Source organism: Sminthopsis crassicaudata, chromosome 3, assembly GCF_048593235.1.
Source record: "Sminthopsis crassicaudata isolate SCR6 chromosome 3, ASM4859323v1, whole genome shotgun sequence".
NCBI classification, from domain to species: Eukaryota; Metazoa; Chordata; class Mammalia; order Dasyuromorphia; family Dasyuridae; genus Sminthopsis; species Sminthopsis crassicaudata.
In genome coordinates, this window is record NC_133619.1 from 191,560,337 (window position 1) to 191,580,170 (window position 19,834).

The window sequence follows — 19,834 nt, forward strand, 5'->3', positions numbered from 1 at the left end:
AAGAACAGATTTTGGAATGTGACCAAAAGGATACAATTTTATTTACATAGCTTTTTATTTAGATCAGAATCTTGTCACTTCACAGCATTATGGCAATATCTTCCCCAAATGGTCTCTATGCCTTAATTCACTCATCACACCTATGTATCCTACAGATACTGTGGCCAGAATGATTTTTCTTAAGTGCAGATCTGCCAATGTCAAATCCATATTCAGTAAATTCCAGTGGTTCTTATTACTTCTAAGATAAAATAGAAACCTCTATCTACTACTTTACCCCCATCAAATTCACAAAGATGTCAAAAAAGTAAATTGAAAATGTTCTACAGGCTGTGGGAAAACAGATGCACTAACGCACTATTGTTGGAACTGGGAACTTGTCTAACATTTTGAAAAGCTACTTAGAATGACATTCCAAAAGCTATTAAACTGAGCATAACTACTGACTCAACTATCACTACTACCAAGTCTCCATCCTTCAAAGATCAAAAGACAAAAAGGATCAGATGCATAAAAATATTTATAGTGGCTCACTTCTAGGTAACAAAGAATTGGAAATTGAAGAGCTGTCCATATATTGATAAATGGCAAGTTGGAATATGTGTATACTTAATGAAATGATAGCTTCTATGATTTGATGTTTCACTCATTCATTTTATTAGATAATTTAGTTTCCAGTTAATTTTTTATCTATTTTTCCCTGGCCCTTTATTACATGTAATTTTAATTGCATCATGATCTAAGTAAAATGCGCTTATTATTTCTGCCTTTCTGCATTTGATTCTGAGTACATGGTCAATTTTTGTGTAGCTTCCACACACCATCCAAAAAAAAAAAAAAAGTTTATTCCTTTCTGTTCCCATTCAATTTTCTCCAAAAGTCTATCATACCTAACTTTTCTAAAATTCTATTTACCTCCTTAACTTCTTTCTTGTTTACTCTGTAGTTCAATTAATCTAGTTCTGATAAAACGAGGCTGAGATCCCCCACTGGTATAACTTTACTGTCCAATTTTTTCTTGTAGCTCTCTTAAGTTGCCCTCAAGGAATTGGGATGCTTTACCATTTGGTGCATGTAATAATTCATTATCTATGGTACCTTTTAGCAACGTGTAATTCCTATCTCTTTTAACTAGATTTATTATTACTTTAGCTTGATTTGCAATCAAAATTGCTACCACTGCTTTTTTTTTTTTTTTTTTTTTTTTTTTTTGCTTCAGCTGAAACACAATAGATTTTGTTCTAGACTTGTAAACAACATATTGTAGGATTCTGGCTTTTAATCCAGTCTGTTATCTGCTTCCATTTTATAAGGGAGTTCATTCTATGTACATTCATAGTTAAAATTACTTATTCTGTATTTCCTGCCATCTTAATTTCCCAAGAGTATACTTTTCTCTTTCTTTTTCCCCTTTCCCTCCTCACCAGTGTTTTCCTTCTCACCACCACTCCCTCAATCTGCTCCCAATTTTCCAGCTCCTTCCACCTTTTTTTAAAATCATTTTTCCCCTCTCCTTCTGTTCTCCCTTCTATTAACCCCCCTTTCCTTTCCCCTTTTCCTTCCTATATCCCTATAGAGTGAGACAAATTTCTCAAAGTAAATATATAAGATACTCTGAGGCAAATCTGATGAAATATTAAACAATGAAAGCTCAAACAATATTCATTCCCCTCTCTTTATTCCCTCCTATAACAGATCTTTTTTTGTCTAAATATGATGCAATTTATTATCCCATTTTACCTTTCCTTTTCTCTTCTTCCAGTACAACCCCTTTTCTATAGCTAGTTTCTATTTTGTATCACAATAAAGACAAATTATACTTCTAATAATACCCATACCAAAGACATGGTTCTCAAGAGTTAAACATGTCATCTTCCAATTTAGGGATGTAAATATTTTAATCTTCAAAAATGTTGTTTTTTTTTTTCCCCTTCCCTTTTCACCTTTTTATGCTTTTCATGAGTTCAGTATTTGAAGATCCAATTTTCTGTTCAGCTCTGATCTTTTCATCAAAAATAATTGAAAATCCTCTATTTCACTGAATAACCATTTTCTTCCCTGAAAGATAATACTTATGTTTGCTGGATAATTGATTCTTGGCTGCAGTCCAAGTCTAGATATCATATTCCAGGCCTTTCTATCCTTTAAAGTGTAAGCTGCAGGTCCTGGGTAATCTTGATTGTGTCTCCTCAACATTTTAATATTTTCTTTCTGGTTACTTACAGTATTTTGTCCTTCATCTTATAATTCTGGAATTTAGCTATGATATTCCTTGGAATTTTCATTTTGGAGTCTTTTCAGTAGAATCTTTCAATGGCAGTTTAAACTTCTGGTTCTAGGACATAAGGGCAAGTTTGCCTATATGATTTCTTGTCTATTGTCTAGACTCTTTTTTTATTGTGGGGTTTCTAGTTAATCCAATAATCCTTAGATTGTCTCTCCTAAATGCATTTTCCAGGTCAGTTGTTTTTCTGATATTTTACACTTTCTCTATTTTTCCATTTAATTTTATTTGACTAGTTCTTGATGTCTCATTGACTTATTCACTTCTACTTGTTTAAATCCAACTCTTAGTGACTTTCTTCAGTTAGATTTTTTGTCTCCTTTTGCATTTGGCCAATTAAGTTGTTTTGTTCAGCGAATTTTTTCCCCCCATTTCCCCATCTCAATTTTTAGGAAGTTGTTCTCTTTTTCCATTTCACCAATTCCTTTTTTTTTTTTTTTTTTCCCTTTTTGCCTTTTGCCAAATCTATTGTTTAAGAGTGGTTTCCTTCAAACAATTTCTGTGCCCCTTTTTCCAAAGCTCTCATTTCCTTTATCCATTTTTCTTTTAACATTCTTTTAAGATCCTTTTAAAATTCTTCCAACAGTGCCTTTTGAGTTGGAGACCAAATCATATCACAACTTCAGGCATCATCTGGAGTTTTGCCTTTAGTGTCCTCAAGGTATGTGGTCTATTCTTCTGTCTCCATAATAGTTCTCTATGGTCTGAACTATTTTTGTTTTGTTTGTTTTTTGCTCATTTTTAAAGGTTAAGTTTTGCTCCTAGGGCAAAGGAGAGGTTGTCCCAAGCTTCCTCCATCGGGCAACAAGTGTGTTTACATTGTCTTGTGGCCAATGCTGCCAGCTTCCTTCCCATACTGGATGGACATGGCCAAGTCCTGCTTGTGATGCTGGAGCTCAGAGGTTCACTATTGCCTTCTGTACTCAGTTGAAGTTCTCACAGCTAGTCTGCTGATCCACTGACTTCTGAACCAGAAAACTGCTACATTCTGGCTAAGAACCTCCCCCAGCATTAAGAAGCTTCCCCATTCTTAGGACTCTGTGTACTGTGCTAGTGCTGAGCCAAAACTCCTACCTAACTAAAACAGAACTTTCCTAAAGTTTTTCCAAAATATTTTCTCCTAGAAATCTGTCATAGGCCAAATATTTGTGGGTTCCCATTCTGAGGCTTGAAATGATATTGATTCTGAGGAAAACCAGAAAGAGTTCAGGCAAAAACTTGTCTATTTGCTGAAATTTTAGCTCAGCCACACAATGAAAGGATATTTTTCTCTAAGGAACAATGAAGATAAAGATTTAAAGAAAGCTGGGAAGACTTGCATGAACTCATGAAAATGAAGTGAGCAACTTGGGCAAAGAATTTATACATCAAGACAATTTTGAAAACATAATTCACTTTGAAAGACTTAAGTTTATTTAAGGAAGAATTTTTTTCACTTTTTCTGGGGAAACCTGAATTCTGAAAAACCAGAAACAATGTTTTTTTCTCATTTTTTTCCTTATGATTTTATTTTTCAAAATACATGCAAAGATAGTTTTCAACATTCACCTTAATAAAATCTTTTGTTCCATATGTCTCTCCTTCTCTCATCCTCTCCCCCTCCCCTAGATAGCAAGTAATCCAAATATATTTCCACATTTATCATGCTGCACAAGAAAAATCAGATCATAAAGGAAGAAAAAATGAGAGGGGAAAAAAAAAGCAAGCAAACAAGAAAAGTTGAAAATACTATGATGTGATCAACGTTTAGTCCCCAAAATTCTCCCTCTGGATGGAGAATGGTTAGAAAAGTATAATAGAAGCCAAGCATTGACCTAATACCTGATACCAAGATACAGTTAAAAATGGGTTCATGATTTAGATATAAAGGGTGTTATTGTAAGCAAACTGGGAGAACAAGGGAAAGTCTGTTTCTCAGACCTGTGGAGAAGGAAGGAATTTATAGAAAAAAGAACTACAATAAATTATAGAAAATGGATAATTTTAATTGAATCAAATTAAAAAGCTTTTGTACAAACAAAACCAATGCAGCCAAGATTAGAAGGAAAGCAGAAAACTGAAAATAAATTTTCACATGCAAGATTTCTGATACAGGGCTCATTTTTAAAATACTGAGAGAATTGATTCAAGTTTATAAAAATACAAGCTGTTCCCCAATTGATAAATGGTCAAAGGATATGAACAGTTTTCAGATGAACAAATTAAAGTTATATCTGCTTATATGAAAAAATGCTCTAAAACACTACTGATTAAAGAAATGCAAATTAAAACAACTGAGTTACCTCTACATACCTCTCAAATTGGCTAAGATGACAGGAAAAGACAATATTAAATGTTGGAGAAGATGTGGTAAAATTTGAGTTATCTACAGTTATTTTAAGTGGAATTTCTCTATCTCTTGTTGATGGGCTTTGTTGGTAACATACAGAAATGCCAATGATTTATGAGGATTTATTTTGTATCTTGCAACTTTGCTAAAGTTGTATATTGTTTCTAGTAGTTTTTTAGTTAATTTTCTAAGTATACCATCATATCATCTGCAAAGAGTGGTAATTTGGCTTTCTCATTACCTACTCTAATTCCACAATTTCTTTTTCCTCTCTTGTTACTAAAACAAACATTTCTAATACAATATTGAATAGTAATGGTGACAGTGGACAATCTTATTTCACCCCTGATCTTACTGGAAATGGTTCTAGTTTATCCCCATTCATATGATGCTTGCTGATGGTTTTAAATAGATACCACTTATCATTTTATGGAAAACTTCATTATATTTTTAACAGGAATGGGCATGGTATTTTGTCAAATGCTTTTTCTGCATCTATTGATATAATCATATGATTTTGCTAGCTTGATTATTGATATGATCGATTGTGCTAATAGTTTACCTGATAGTGAACCACCCTTGCATTCCTAGTATAAACCCTACTAGGTCAAGGTATATTATCCTAGTGATAACTTCCTGTAATTTCTTGGCTAATATTTTACATTATTAGCAAATGTAATAATGTTACATTTATTTATTTTTACATCAATATTCATTAGGGAAATTGATTTCTTTTTGATTCTTCCTGTTTTAGGTATCACTACTTTATCTGTCACAAAAAGAATTTGGTAGGACTCCTTTTTGCACAGCTTTTCCAAATAATTTGCTGAATATTGGCATTAATTATTCTTTAAATGTTTGGTAGAATACACTTGTACCTTCATCTGATCCTGGAGACTTTTTCTTAGGCAATTCACTAATAGTTTGTTCAATTTCTTTTTCTAAAATGGGATTGCTGAAGTAATTTATTTATCCTCTACTAATCTGGGCAATCTACATTTTTGTAAATATTAGCTTGTTCAATTTCTTTTTCTAAAATGGGACTACTGAAGTATTTTATTTTATTCTCTGTTAATCTGGGCAATCTTATGTTTTTGTAAGTATTCAAGAAGTTCTCTTAGATTACAGATTTATTGGTATAAATTGTACAAAATAGCTCCTAATTATTGCTTTAATTTGTTCTTCACTTACCCTTTTTTATTTTTGATACTGCTAATTTGATTTTTTTTCTTTTCTTTGTTAATCAAATTAACTAAAGATTTATCTATTTTGTTGCTTTTTTTCTCAAAATCCAGCTCTTAGTTTTGTTCAATATTTTTTATTATTTTATTTTGTCAATTTTATTATCTTTCCTTTTATTATCAGGATTTCTAATTTGATATTTAATTGGGGAGATCTACTTTATTCTTTTGCTAGCTTTGTTTAGTTGCATGCCCAATTCATTCGATGTTAAGGTTTTTAAGCCCCAATATATGGTCAATTTTTGTGCAGGTTCCATGTACTGCTGAGAAAAAAAGGATATTCCTTGCTGGTCCCATTCAATTTTCTCCAATGTTCTTTCATAACTATTTTTTCTAAAATTATTTTTTCCTGTTTATTTTGTATCTAGCTCTGATAGAGGGAGGCTGAGATCCCCCTTTAGTATAGTTTTGCTGTCTATTTGTTCTAGCAACTCTCAACTGTATTTTTAGGAATTTGGATGCTATATCACTTGGTACATAGATCTTTAGTTTAGATATTACTTCATTATCTTTCAGTTCAAATGTATTTCTTGTCAACAACATATTGCAGAAATCTGGCTTTTAATCCAGTCTGGCATTTGCTTCCATTTTATTGGAGAGTTTATATCTCATTCACATTTACATTTAAAATCACTTACTCTGTATTTCCTGCAATCCTATTTTTCATAAGTTATACTTTTTTCTTCTCCTTTCTTCCTCACCAGTTTTTCTTCTGATCACTATCTGTCCTCTCTTTTTCCAAACCCTCCTCTTTTCTTATCTCTTTTCCCTTCCACTTCTGCTCTCCCTTCTATTAGACTCCTCCCTTTCCTCTTTCCTCTACTATTTCCCCATATGTTAGGATTACTAGGTGAGAACTCAGGTTGTCTGGACAGTGACAAGGTGAGAATTCAGGTTGTCTGGACAATTACAAGGTGAAAACTCAGGTTGACTTGACAGTTCTCTGGCTCAGACCTTTGGTTTGAGGCTTTAAAGGGAGATTACACCTTAGGAATTCTAAGAGGAGCAAGCTCATTGGTTAAAGTGGTTCTTCCCAGAAGCCCTTGCATTATCCCACGCCCATTCTCTGGGAGGATAAAAAGAGGCAACGTTGAGCCTGGAAAGCAGTCTGGACTGGGGAAGGACAAGAGCTGGAGGAGATTCAGAGCCAGGATTCAGGAAGAAGAAGAGGCTGGCTGGAGGCTCCAGAAACCTCCCAAGAAACCTGCTCATAGAGGAAAAGATACAGAAAAGAAACCTCCTCCCAGAGAAGGATTACAACTGAGAGACGCTCAGAACTTTACACCCATAGAGTTCCAAAGACAAGTTTCTAAACTAAATATGTAAGACATTCCTTTTTTGAGTCAAATCTGATGAGATTAAGATTCAAACAATGTTCATCCCCCTCCTTTCTTTCCCTCAATTGATAGGGTTTGAGTCCCAGGCATTTAGGATTAGGGTTAGGGTTCTTCATGTGATTTAACTCCATTTTACCTCCCCTTTCCTCTTCTTCCAGTATAATCCCTTTTCCAATTTTAGTTTCTTTTTTATATCATCACATTAAAGTCAACTGATACCTACACCCTTTAAGTACACCCCTGAAAAAAATACGGTTCTTATGAGTTACACATATCATCTTCTCATATAGGGATATAAACATTTAACCATTCAAACATTTAACCAATCAAACATTAACCATTCAAAAACGGAATATTTAAAAATTTCTTTCCTTTTTATCTTCTTATGCTTCTCTTGAATTCTGTACTTGAAGATCAAATTTTCTTTTCACCTCTGGCCTTTTCATCAAAAATAGTTGAAAGTCCACTATTTCATTAAATGGCCATCTTTCCTCCTGAAAGATAATGCTTGATTTTGCTGGATACTTGATTCTTGGCTGCTTTGCCTTCTAGAATATCATATCCCAGGCCCTTTGATCCTTTCAAAAGCAAGGTGTTAGGGCCTGGGTAATCCTAAGTATGTCTCCTCGTTATTTGAATTATTTCTTTCTTGCTACTTGCAGGATTTTCTCCTTGACTTGATAATTCTGGAATTTAGCTACTCCAATTTCTTTAGAGTTTTCATTTTGGGATCTTTTTCGGGGAGTTATCAGTGAATACTTTCAATAGTTATTTTACCCTCTGTAGGATATCAGGGCAGTTTTCCTTGATGATTTCTTGAAAGATGCTGTTTCAGCTCACTTTTTTTTAATCATGATTTTCAGGTAGTCCAATACTTCTAAGATTGTCTCTTCTGAATCCATTTTTCAGGTCAGTTGTTTTTTTCAATTAGGTATTTTACATTACGTTATGTTTTGTTCATTTTTGGGGGAGTGGAGAGGAGGATTTGTTTGACAGATTCTTGATGTCTTATTGAGTCATTCATTTCCATTTATCCAATCCTAATTTTTGGTGAATTATTTTCTTCAGTTAGTGTTTTTTAAACTCTTTTGTATTTGGCCAATTCTGCTTTTTTAAGTAGTAGTTTTGTTCACTGGATTTTTTTCCCCATTTCGCCAATTCTATTTTTTAAAGTGTTGTTTTCTTTAGTTAATTTCTGTATTTCCTTTTCCAAATTTTCCTCCAAGGCACTGCTTTCCTTTCCCCATTTGTCTTCTCTCTTTTAAGAGCCTTTTTGAATTCTTCCAAGAAAGCCTTTTAAGTAGGAAACCAGTTCATATCCCCACTGAAACTTTATCTGGAGGCATTTTGCCTTTAGTGTCTTTAGAGTTTGGTTTCTGTTTGTACCTGTCTTTATAATAGCTAGCTATAGTCAGAGTTCTTTTTGCTTTTTTCCCGATTTTAAAAGGCTGATGACTGCTCTTAGGGCACAAGAGAGATTGTGCTTTCTCTACAGGATGATAGGAGCTTCATGCTGTGCTGGGGCCAGTGCTACAGACTTTCCCATTGCGCTGGGTAGGCATGGCCAAGTCCTGTCTATTATGCTGCAGTTTAGGAGCTCACTATTTGCTTTTTGTACTTGCAATGGAGGTCTAAAAAATTTTCCACTTAGATTTAAACCATCGGTCTGCTGATACACTGATTTCTGAACTAGAACAGAGTGACCAACCCTTCTCTTATTTTGGCTAAGAGCCTCCTACTAGATTTCGGGGAGGGGGGGGAGAGGGGAGAGAAGGAAGAGAGGAGTAGGGCTGAGGCCTCTCCACCCTAGCATTCTTGAACTACACTGGCACTGGACCATGTCTCCTCCCCTCTCCACCTTCCCTGCTGAAATGAGATAGATCTTTCCTGAAGTGATTTGTAGGTATCTTCTGCTAGAAATTTGTTTACATTCCATATATTTTTAAATTCAGTCATTCCAAAATCCATTCACAGACTTGATGATCTTATGATGATGCTGAGGAAAACCAGGAAAAACTCAGGCAAAGTCCTATCTACAAGACAGCAGACTATTTTGGTTCTGCCTCACTTTTTCTTATTCTAAATGAGTGCATTTTCATTTTTTATCTTTCCACATTTTTTCTTTAATCTTTGTTTTTTACATGTACCCTTGTTATTACACTGTAAATCTCCATAAGTGGTTTATTCTCTACAAGAACAATACAATACCATTCAATTATAAGAAAGAATTAAGTACCTAACGTATTCCAGACTTTAGAAATCAATGAGTTAATGGGTGAGTGAAAAAGTATGTTGATTTTCTACTTAGATTTAAACCAAAGTAATAATTGAAAAAAATAAAGGAAATATAGCAATAGTTAATAATATCATGGTAATTTCAAAGTACACAGTTTCTCTTTGGCCTCTTTCCAGCTCTCTGAAGCTCAGAAATTCCAGAGTCTTTTTGGTGCCATAGAACAAAGCTTGTCTGAGTTCTGTGACTTGAATTCATTAAAAGCAGCTAGATGTTATCTTACTAATCTCATTCTTCTCTGATGTGACAAGTTTATTTAAAAAAATTTTTTTTAAAAAGTGTTCTTTAGAATCCAAAGAATTTTATTTAGCAAAGGGGGAAAAGGGAGCATGGTAAAAAGTGATGAATTTGCTTATTTGTAGTCCATTAAGATTGTATCATCAACGTGAGTTGTAGGCTACTTCCTTAAATCTCCCCTTTTCCTCCAATGACTTTAATTTTTTTTTAATTTTTTTATTGTGTTGAGTAATAATTTAGTATGGCAACTATTGCTTCTTACACTGTTCAAAAAGATACCATATTTTTATATTTACACTTTCCTACTTGTTTTTGCTTCTACTGAATATAAAAAAGCAATACCAACTTAAAAAAAAAAATCAGGAAGGGGAGAAAAGCCAAGATGGAAGAGTAAAAGATAGGGATTCACTTGAACTCTTTTCTAAACCCCTCCAAATACCTTTATACAATAACTCTAACCAAATTTTAGAGTGGCAGAAAAAAAAAATGGAGTAAACAATTTTTTAACCCAAGATCACTTAAAAGGTCAGCATAAAAGTCTACTGCATCAGGATGAGAGGGGAAAGCAGCCTAGCATAAGCCCCACAAATTAGAAAGAGCCATTGAAGAATGGGTCCCAGAAAACCATGAGTAAGCTTTGGGGCAACTGAATTAGTAGCAGCAGAGATAGTTTCCAGACATCTCAGCCCACAGATGGTGAGAGGACTGGAGAACAAATCAGAAAGAAAATTACAGTGGTCCCTTTGTTAGCACCAAGGAAAGGAATCTGTTATATTGCCTATATCTGGGTTCTATAATCTGGGTTCTAGCCTTGGGTCTTTATCCAAGGAAATGGAGGAGCATTAGCATAGCAGAGTTTGCAGTCTCAGGGAAGCAAGGAGCACATTCACAGTTCCAGAGTTGAAAAGAGTGCTTGTGATGGCTCAAAAATCAGTGCACAGCACAAGAGAGTAGTAATCAAATCTTTCCCTAGATCATACCATCTAAGAAGAGCCAAAAAGTTACAGGTTTCCAGAATTACTTCTGAAAATCAAAGCCTGAAAAACCTAAATCTTGGGACAATATTCCCTCCATCCAAAATCAAGAAATAGTCTGGAAAATGAGAAAACAGAAAAAAAAAAAAAAAAGTAATCACAGAAAGTTACTATGGTGGAAAAGAAGAGCAAAACACATTAAAAAGAAGATAAAGTCAAATCTGCTACATTCAAAGCCTTCAAGAAAAATATCAATTGATCTCAGCTCATGGAAAAGCTCAAAAAGGATTTTAAAAATCAAGTAAGACAGATAAAAGAAAAATTGGGAAAAGAAGTGGGATACAAGAAAATCATGAAAAAGAGAATCAAATTTATAGAAATAATGGTCATTCTAAAATTGATAAATGGTCAAAGGATATGAATAGGCAGTTTTCAAAGTAATCAAAACTAGAGTCAAATGAAAAAATAATGTTCTAAAATTACCACTTAAATAAGAAATTAAGATTTCATATTAGAATTATAAGCTCACTCAAATCTAACAGGCCTGAGCTTCTAAATTATAGGAACTTGACCTTTCCATGAACTCTGCATGTTCTTGACAATAGATACCAGAAACTAGCCATACTTGGAAAATGCTTATGCTTAGGGCTAGGTGGCTTCCTTCCTGATCTTATGCAGTTAATAAGGACATATGTCAAGCCTCAGAGGTCTGGGATGAGTCAACATGAATATGTTCCCCAAAATATATTGAGCTTTGTCACACAAACTGCACATGTTGCAAGTCCTTATCAAAAAACCTTATATAGCTAGTTTTGGCCGAGAGCCTTCTTTGTCTGAAAACATATAAAAAGCCTACACTCTAAACCATAGTTGAGCTTCACCCGCAGGAAGGACGCTTCGCCCAGGAAACTCTTTACACAATTCAAGCTGATTGAGGCTGTAACGGGGCTCCCAGCCATTTGAGTTTTTGAGGTTCCCTTGAATTGGTGATGTATTCTCTTCCTCTATCTGCTATAATTATCATTGGTATATTGTTAATTGTTCTTATTTCTATTTGTTTTTTATGCAAATCTAAACTATCTATACCTTGTCCTATTTGATTAAAACCTTACTTTCGTTTTCAATTGAGTTTGAGAGTGTCATTTATAGGAGCGAATCCGAACACATTCAAATTTCCTATAACACCACTGATGAAAGAGAAACAAATTAAAACAACTCTGAGGGGCTCATGCCTCACATTTGTCAGATTGCCAGTATGACAAAAAGAAAATAGCAAATGCTGGAGGAGATATGGGAAAATTCAAAGTATCTTAATGGAACTGATGGTGAAGTTGTACACTGATTCAACCATTCTGGAGAATGATTTGGAACTCTGCCCTAAGAGCTATAAAACCATTTGATCAAGTAATATCACTACCAGATTTGTATTCCAAGGAGATAAAAAACAAAAAGGAAAAAGGGATAGGTATTTAAAAAAAACTTTATACCAACTCTTTTAGTGGAAGCAAAGAACTGGAAATTGAGTGTGTGTGTGTGTGTGTGTGTGTGTGTGTGTGTGTATGTGTGTGTGTGTGTGTGTGTAAGATATACATTTTTTAAAAAGGTTTAGCAGCCAGATGATCAGAAAGGTCTTATAGGAGGTTGTACTTGGATAGAAGTGTGAAAGAAAGTTGGTATTCTAAGTGGTAGAGATGAATAGGAGAGAATCTCTCTAGAGCATTTGATATTATATGATACTCTTTTCTTCTGGATACTTTCTTCTCTCAAGTTCTTCACAATACTCCATTCCCTTTATTTTATTCTTACATGTCACGCAATGCCTTTAAAGTCTCTTGCTACACCATCATCTATATCACCAAAGCTTTTGATGTAAACACAAATCTTTTTGGGAAAAATGATGTAACCTTTGTGGGGGTCTGGATACTCCCAAACCTTGGGAAAAGGATACCTTTCCAGACAAGCCCTTCCCAAGTTAAATGGCTTCATTCAATTGGAGATCTTGGTCAAATCAAACTCCATTGAAACTGAGATCTTTTGGGGATGGCCTAGATCCCCTTCAGGGAATTCCCAGACTCTGGGGAAAAGACTTCAAACTCCCATTAAGTGATTTTTATTCAATTGGAGATCTCTGTTTGATGGTCCTTTATTGATTAGCCCAGGCAGCTCTCAGCCCCAGGCCAACATTTGCCCATATAACCAGGGGTCTGTTAGCATACCTTTGCCAAATTCCTATTGAGGAGTTTTGCCCACTAAGAAAACTTCTTTTTAGTGAACAATAAACTTCCCTTTTCCTGCCATTCAGACTTTTCAGGTTTGCGAATTCTTTCTCATTGGACCTGTGCCAACCAGAGGGGATTCCCTACCCCAATTCTGGCACCTCTTCACTACCACTAGCACCGCATCACTTTGAACCCCTCTTCTCTTCTTTCTTTTATAAAAACATAAGGGAAATCACGATTCATACTAAAGATCCTTGAAGTATTAAGTGCTGTTCTTCCCAAGGAAGAAGGCAAAACTCAACCTGAATCTAAAAGTTGACAGCTATCTTTAGATATAAATTGTTATTTATTAAACTTTAATTTAAAGGTAACTTTAGCTAAAAAATCAGAAAATTTTGATGATATTAAAGTAGGTCAGGGAAAAACTACCATAATTTGCTTTGCTTATACACTGTTCAGACTTCAAAAGCCTTAAGCAAAAATGAATTGCTTGACTATCATAAAGCAGAAAACATGCCAGGAATCTTGAGTTCCTTAGATGACATATGACATAAAGTAAGAATAAAAAAAAGATACCTTGTCAAGAGAGGAAAAAAAATTACTAGGTAATTCTCCTCCTAGCTACTGCTTTCAATTCATGATGTTTTTTTCATTTTAAGCTTATTTCTTAAAATAAGTTTTTGATTTTTTGTTTGTTTGTTTGTTTTTTTAAGTTGGAGAATTTGGGATATTATTGCTTGTTGATAATCTCTTAATTGGAAGAACCTAGTTGACTCGGTAGATATAGCACTGGACCTTGAAGGAACGAGGAATAATTGGAATAATTATAATGATGTAAGAAGTAGAAGGTATCAATCCTAAGTTATTTCTAAAAATTCTTTTTAAATATTTAAAAATTGTCCCCAAGATTTATTTGCTTCAGGTGACTAAGATTCACCTGCTAAAAGAGAATCAACAATAGCCTGAGTAGATAGGTGGCACAGGAAATAGAGTACTTTACCTGAAGTCAGGAAGACCCCTGAATTCAAGAAATTCCAGGCTAAGACATTTACTCAGCTGTGTGACTTTGGTCAGATCACTAAACTAGTTTAACTCCATTTCCTCATCTGTAAAATGGGAATAATAATAGCAGGGATGTTGTGAGGATCAAACAGTAAATGCTACTTTAAATCTTATCTACTACTACTTGCTATTTATTATTGTTGTTGTTACTAGTTATTAGTCTCAAAAAACACTTTTCCCTTTCCTGCTCTAAAGGTTCTTAAGTAAACTTTCTCTTCTTCCATGTTAAAAACAAAACAAAAAAAAACTAAGTTAAGCTGTTTGAGAAGCACAGAGAAGACAGGTAATAATCCTGCTGTAATTTGCCCTGGTCAGAACACATCTAGATTATTATATTCAAATAGAAATGCCATATTTTTAAATCACTGTAGGTAATTGGGGAGCATATCTAGAAGAAGAAACAAGAATAGTGAATTACAATCCAGAAGAAGAAAACAAGGATAGTGACTAAGCTTGTGATCAAGCCATATGAAGATGATACAGAAGTCAAAACACCAAGAATATTTTAAATTGATGTATTTTTAATACATGGTTGATTCTGTAAATAACCAACAGAAATCAATAATGAAAATTCAATTTGGTCACTGTAAAATGATATTCATTATACTTCTCAACTCTACAAGATCAAAGTAAGTGGAGGGTAGGTTTGTTCTTGCAATTTTAACAAACTATTTGTCAATAAGGATCTTAGTTTGAATTTATATATAAGAAAGGGGAAAAATGACTCAGAGCTACAAATATGAACTCCTCCCCAAAATTCTCAGTGTCAAGCTGCATTAAAAACTTACAAAAGTTTTATCTATGAAATGTCAAATATATGAAGAATTAGAAAGGTAGAAAATATATTTTTATTTTACTCCTTTAAATACATGATGAAAAGTGACCATAATTATGATGATGGTGGAGAAAAATTACACAATATACATTCAATATCTAAGATGTCAATATGTAAATATTTTGAGATATGAGTATCAAAAATAAAATAAATACACAAAACAATTAAACATAAGTGCAAATCAACAATAACTCTGTACAGTTGTAAAATGATTTAATAATCTATATTGTTTACTTCTGCTTTTATTATTGATCCAAGAAAATATTTAACATTATTTAGTGCCACAAGTTTTACATGTTCAATTTTGTATTTGTGGGAGTCTTCTGGAACTTAAATGACAACTATAGCTCCAAACGGTCACTGTTAGTGAAATATTTGGAGTCTCAAATGAAATTTGGAATATGACATAAGAGCCATAGACTATTTTGCTTTTTATTGAAAATTAGAGATACTTGTTTTCTACTAAATAGGCTTAGTTCATACAAGTCTTATATTACCAGGTAGAGGTATGAGAAGTTGGTCTCTTACAAAATTTATTAAATTATAAACATGCCCAGAAGACTTCACTTACCCTAAGGCTTTCCTGGGAAGTAACACAGAGATAACTCATTCCTTTTTCATTCATTCATTTAAAAATGTATTTACTAATTGCCTAACATGCAGGAAATGGTGCTAAAGAGCTATAGGTACAGAAAGATAAACAAGGCTCTTTCTCAAAGCCTTATAAAGGAATTTAGACTGATGCTTATCAGCAAACTTTGTACAACTGAACTATTTCTTTCCTCAAGCCCTATTGCTAATACAATTGCTTAAAGTTCAAATAAAGCATATTTAGTTTTATCATGCAAGGCTATTCTGACTAGAGTCACTTTAACTGATATGCTTCTCAAATATTTTTTATACTCTTTTTTAAAAAGTAGATTACTCATCAGCAGTTTATATGAAGAAATCATTCAATCTCTTTGGACCAATTTTCTCATCTAAATGATGAAACTGAAGTAAATGAAGTTGGTTCAACTTTATCCTTTTCCCAAAAAGGGTAAACTTTTATTTTATAAAAGATCTATTCTTTGTCAATTACAACTTGTGTCTCTAACAAATTCTTCAATGCTAAGAGAATGGGGAATAACTAATTTTAGAATATTTATTTTGATAAATATTCTATGTAGCAAATTCTCTTATACTGAATACTGTTAAGATAAGCACAGAAATATTTTGACCTACTTACTAAAAATAATGTCAACAGAATAATAAGGACCAGAAAAATAGTGCAAACAGTACTTTAGAATTTCTTTTAAATATTTTACAAAGACAAAAATACTTTTTGGTATTATTTTCCTTTCATAATTTATGCCATGTGCAATTATGAAAGTGCAATTTCAATTTCATATTTCCAATTTGATACTATGAAAATATTTTATATAAATAATGGTTTTAATTATATTGCATAATCACATTAAATTCTTCATTTTATTCACTTGAAATTCATTTAATATGAATAAAACATACTCACCCATAAAGTTCAGATAACCTTCTCCTCCAAGTGCATGAGTGATGAGACGAATCATTTTATGAAGTTGTATTCCACGATCAATAACTAGAGTAAGAGGGGACAGCACACTCATATTTGTATACATTTCTGCATCCATCAACCAGAATGCCAGGGTCTTATCACCAACAAGAGCCTACAACAGTTAAAAACAACAGCATCGTGACAAATAAAATATGAAATGTGTTATAAACAGCTATAATTTGAATCAAATTTACAAACAGATATTGCCCTCCTTAGGGTGAATAGCTTAGGTAAAGAAAAATGAATTTCTTATTTTGCAAATATTTTCTTAGAATCAGAAGATGAGCCAATTTTAGAAGGTGACAAATTTATTTTCAAGAGGATATTTAATTCCACAAAAAATCTGAAGCATATTAATGTCAAACCATTCAATGTACTTATAATTCCCACAGATGCATGTGCAGATAATTAGAAAGGATATGTCAGTTTTTTTTTTTTTAAATACCTATAATCAGTAGTTTAAAATAATGATACTAATTAGAGGAAAAAGTCAGCTTTAGATTACTTGTGATAATATAGTAGAATAGTGACTTATATGATTAAAATATTTTAACTGTTCTAAAATATATTATGATAAGGAAGCAAACTTACTTTCTATTTGTTATTTAAGTTAATAGTCATTAAAGCTCACATTTATATTCTGCTTTATAGTTTACATAGTGCTTTCCTCACAATCATACTGTGAAACAGGTAGTGCTAGAATATCTTTACAGGAGAGGAAATAAAAAATAGAACAGATAAGTGATAAGTGTAATTATAAAGAGTACTGGACTTGTAATCCTAAAATATGACACTGACAACTTGCGAGATATACAACTTTGGATAAATCAATTAAATTGTTCTGCTGAGCTTACTTATTTGCAAAATCAAGGAGCTGGACTAGATTGTACTCTCCAGATTTAACATTCTCTGATCCTTTGAGTTGCCCTGGGTTTCATTACTTATAAGGAACTGATGAACTACAGAATACCACAATAGCAACAGTATAAAGTCCTTGGGGACAGATCAATTGATGATATGGCAGAAGCAATCCAGAACTATCTTCAGTAGTGAAGAAAAAAAAAAAAAAAAAAATTAGATTTTATATTAGTCACAGTAACTTGAACTTTAATGGTGCATAGTGCTTCAGTTATGACATCAGGAAAGTCTGGGTTAAATTCTGGCCATAAATATTTAGCAGCTATGACACAGGGCAAGTCATTTAACTTTTGTTAGTCTCAGTGTCCTCATCTGTAAAATGGGGATAGTATAACTCCCTCTCAGGTTTGAGAAAGCTTACAATTGTAAAGTTGTATGGCATTGTGATGCCTGGCACATTAAGCATCATATAAATTTAGCTGCTATTATTATTATTATTATTATCATCATTACTATAGAGTAAGCAAGCAACATTTCTACTTCAATTCTAAGGGTTAGACTTGATTAAGCAAGTCAAGCCACTTACCCAAGTCTATTTAAAATAATCTTAATTCAAACAACCAATCAGAAAGAGTAGACTAAATTTTAAAAAGATAGTTGATTCAAGTAGTGATGTTAGATAGGAAATGTATTTGAGTTGGCTGGAAAAATAAACAAACTGGTTACAATCGAGAGATTTTCTATAAAATAAAAAGTCAAATCAAACAGCAACAAAAGATTATGTGATGATCAACTCTGATGGATTTGATTCTTTTCATATGAGGCTGTTGAAGGAAAATTATATCTATTTGTGATAGAGCTACCTACATCCTGAAAGATATCTATGGGGACTGAATGTGGATCACAACATAGAATTTTCACCATTTTTGCTGTTGTTTGCTTGCTTTTTCTTTCTTTCTCATTTTTTCTCCTTTTCGATCTGATTTTTCTGGTGCAGAATAATAAATGTGGAAATATGTGTAGAAAAATTGCACATGTTTAACCTACATTGGATTACTTTGATGTCTAGGAGAAGGAGGTGAAACAAGATTTTGCAAGTTTAATGTTGAAGCCTATCTTTGCATGTATTTTGAAAAGAAAAAGCTATGATACTTTTTTAAAAAATATCAAGTCAATTTGGATTTCAGATTAGGAAGCAGGTATGAATCAGGAAAAAAAAATATTCCAACAACATCCTTGGGGAGGAATTGCTGATAGGGACCTATTTCCTGTGTAACATCATTTTAATTAACTATACTGGTGACAATATGTCATAGTTTGGGGATTAATGTTCATACCAATTGTTGTTACTAATGAAATTTAATAAATATACCTTTCTAAAACTAATTAAAAGTAGCTGAAGAACTGACAATCATGAGGAGAACAAACTGAAGTAGAGAATGAAATCAATAGCAATAAATATATCTAAGCTCTTATAGGCAGAGAAAATAGGGGAAAAATTAATAACCTAGATCTGGTGTCCCAACTTGTCAATGAGAGTAGAGGTCGATACAAGAAAGGTACTCCATGCCCTAGAGTTTACACAAGTCTTACAATCTTAGAACATATCATCATTTAAGACAAGAAAGGTGATAGTATCGATACTACTCTTGTCTTGGACAAAAGTATAACTGGAGTATTGCGGGTTTTATAAAAAGCACTCAGAGGAGGGATAACAGGAAAGTGAAATGACAGGACCTTATAGGCCATACCACAGCAAGCCAGAAGTAGGCCTTAGGGATAAACACGTAGCCAGGGATGACTGAATCAATAGCAGTGACTCCCACAGCTCTCACCTCATGGATCATAAGGCAATTAGACAACTAGTCAGGAAGAGGTTATAAAGACAGGTGGCTGACAAAAAGATGAAGGGTACAGAACTATTACATTGCCGAAACAGAGACTTAGATCATATTTCCATAGGGAAAAGGAGCTCTAGCACACCAGAATATATAGTCATAAGGGAAAAGGATGCTGATTAACCGGTTCAGAGAGATAAAGTGTGCTTGCGGTCACTCATAGATCAGAATGCAGGTCAATAAAGCAGTGACCACCACACCTCTCCTTTGTTCATAACAACCTGGAAGAACCAAAAACTTAAGAGATTCCCAGAATTAGCTATGAAAACAGCAGTATGAAAATCTGGACTTTGGTACAGTGACCCTCTCTACAGAAGAAAGCCCAACCTTAACATAATTAAAAAAAAAAAAATCAATAAATAGACTAAAAATATAAGCAACAACAACTAAAACCAACAAAAACTACAAAAATAAAATAAAATTAAAAAAAAAAAAAAAACAACTTGATTACAGAAAGTTACTATGGTGACAAGGAAGGTCAAAAATATACTCAGAAGCAGTAAAATCAAAACTGCTACAACCAAAGAGTCAAAAGAAAAATATGAACTAGTCTCAGGCCCAACAAAATTCGTACAAAAACTGAAAAAAAGAATTTAAAAAGTTAAATAAGAGAGGCAAATAAAAACTGGGGAAAGAAATGAGAGTGATCCATGAAAAAAAAAAATGGGGAAAAAAAAAAAAGAGTTAACAATTT

At 33.3% G+C, this 19,834-nt stretch overlaps 1 protein-coding gene across 1 annotated transcript in view; it reads right to left on the bottom strand.

Moving 5' to 3' along the window:
- The window catches only part of GBE1 (1,4-alpha-glucan branching enzyme 1), a 258,453-nt gene that overhangs the window by 64,794 nt on the left and 173,825 nt on the right, over positions 1-19,834 (bottom strand). Inside the window, exon 12 of the mRNA XM_074299786.1 lies at positions 16,325-16,496. Coding sequence (XP_074155887.1) covers positions 16,325-16,496 — 172 coding nt within the window. The remainder of the gene's footprint in view (positions 1-16,324; positions 16,497-19,834) is intronic.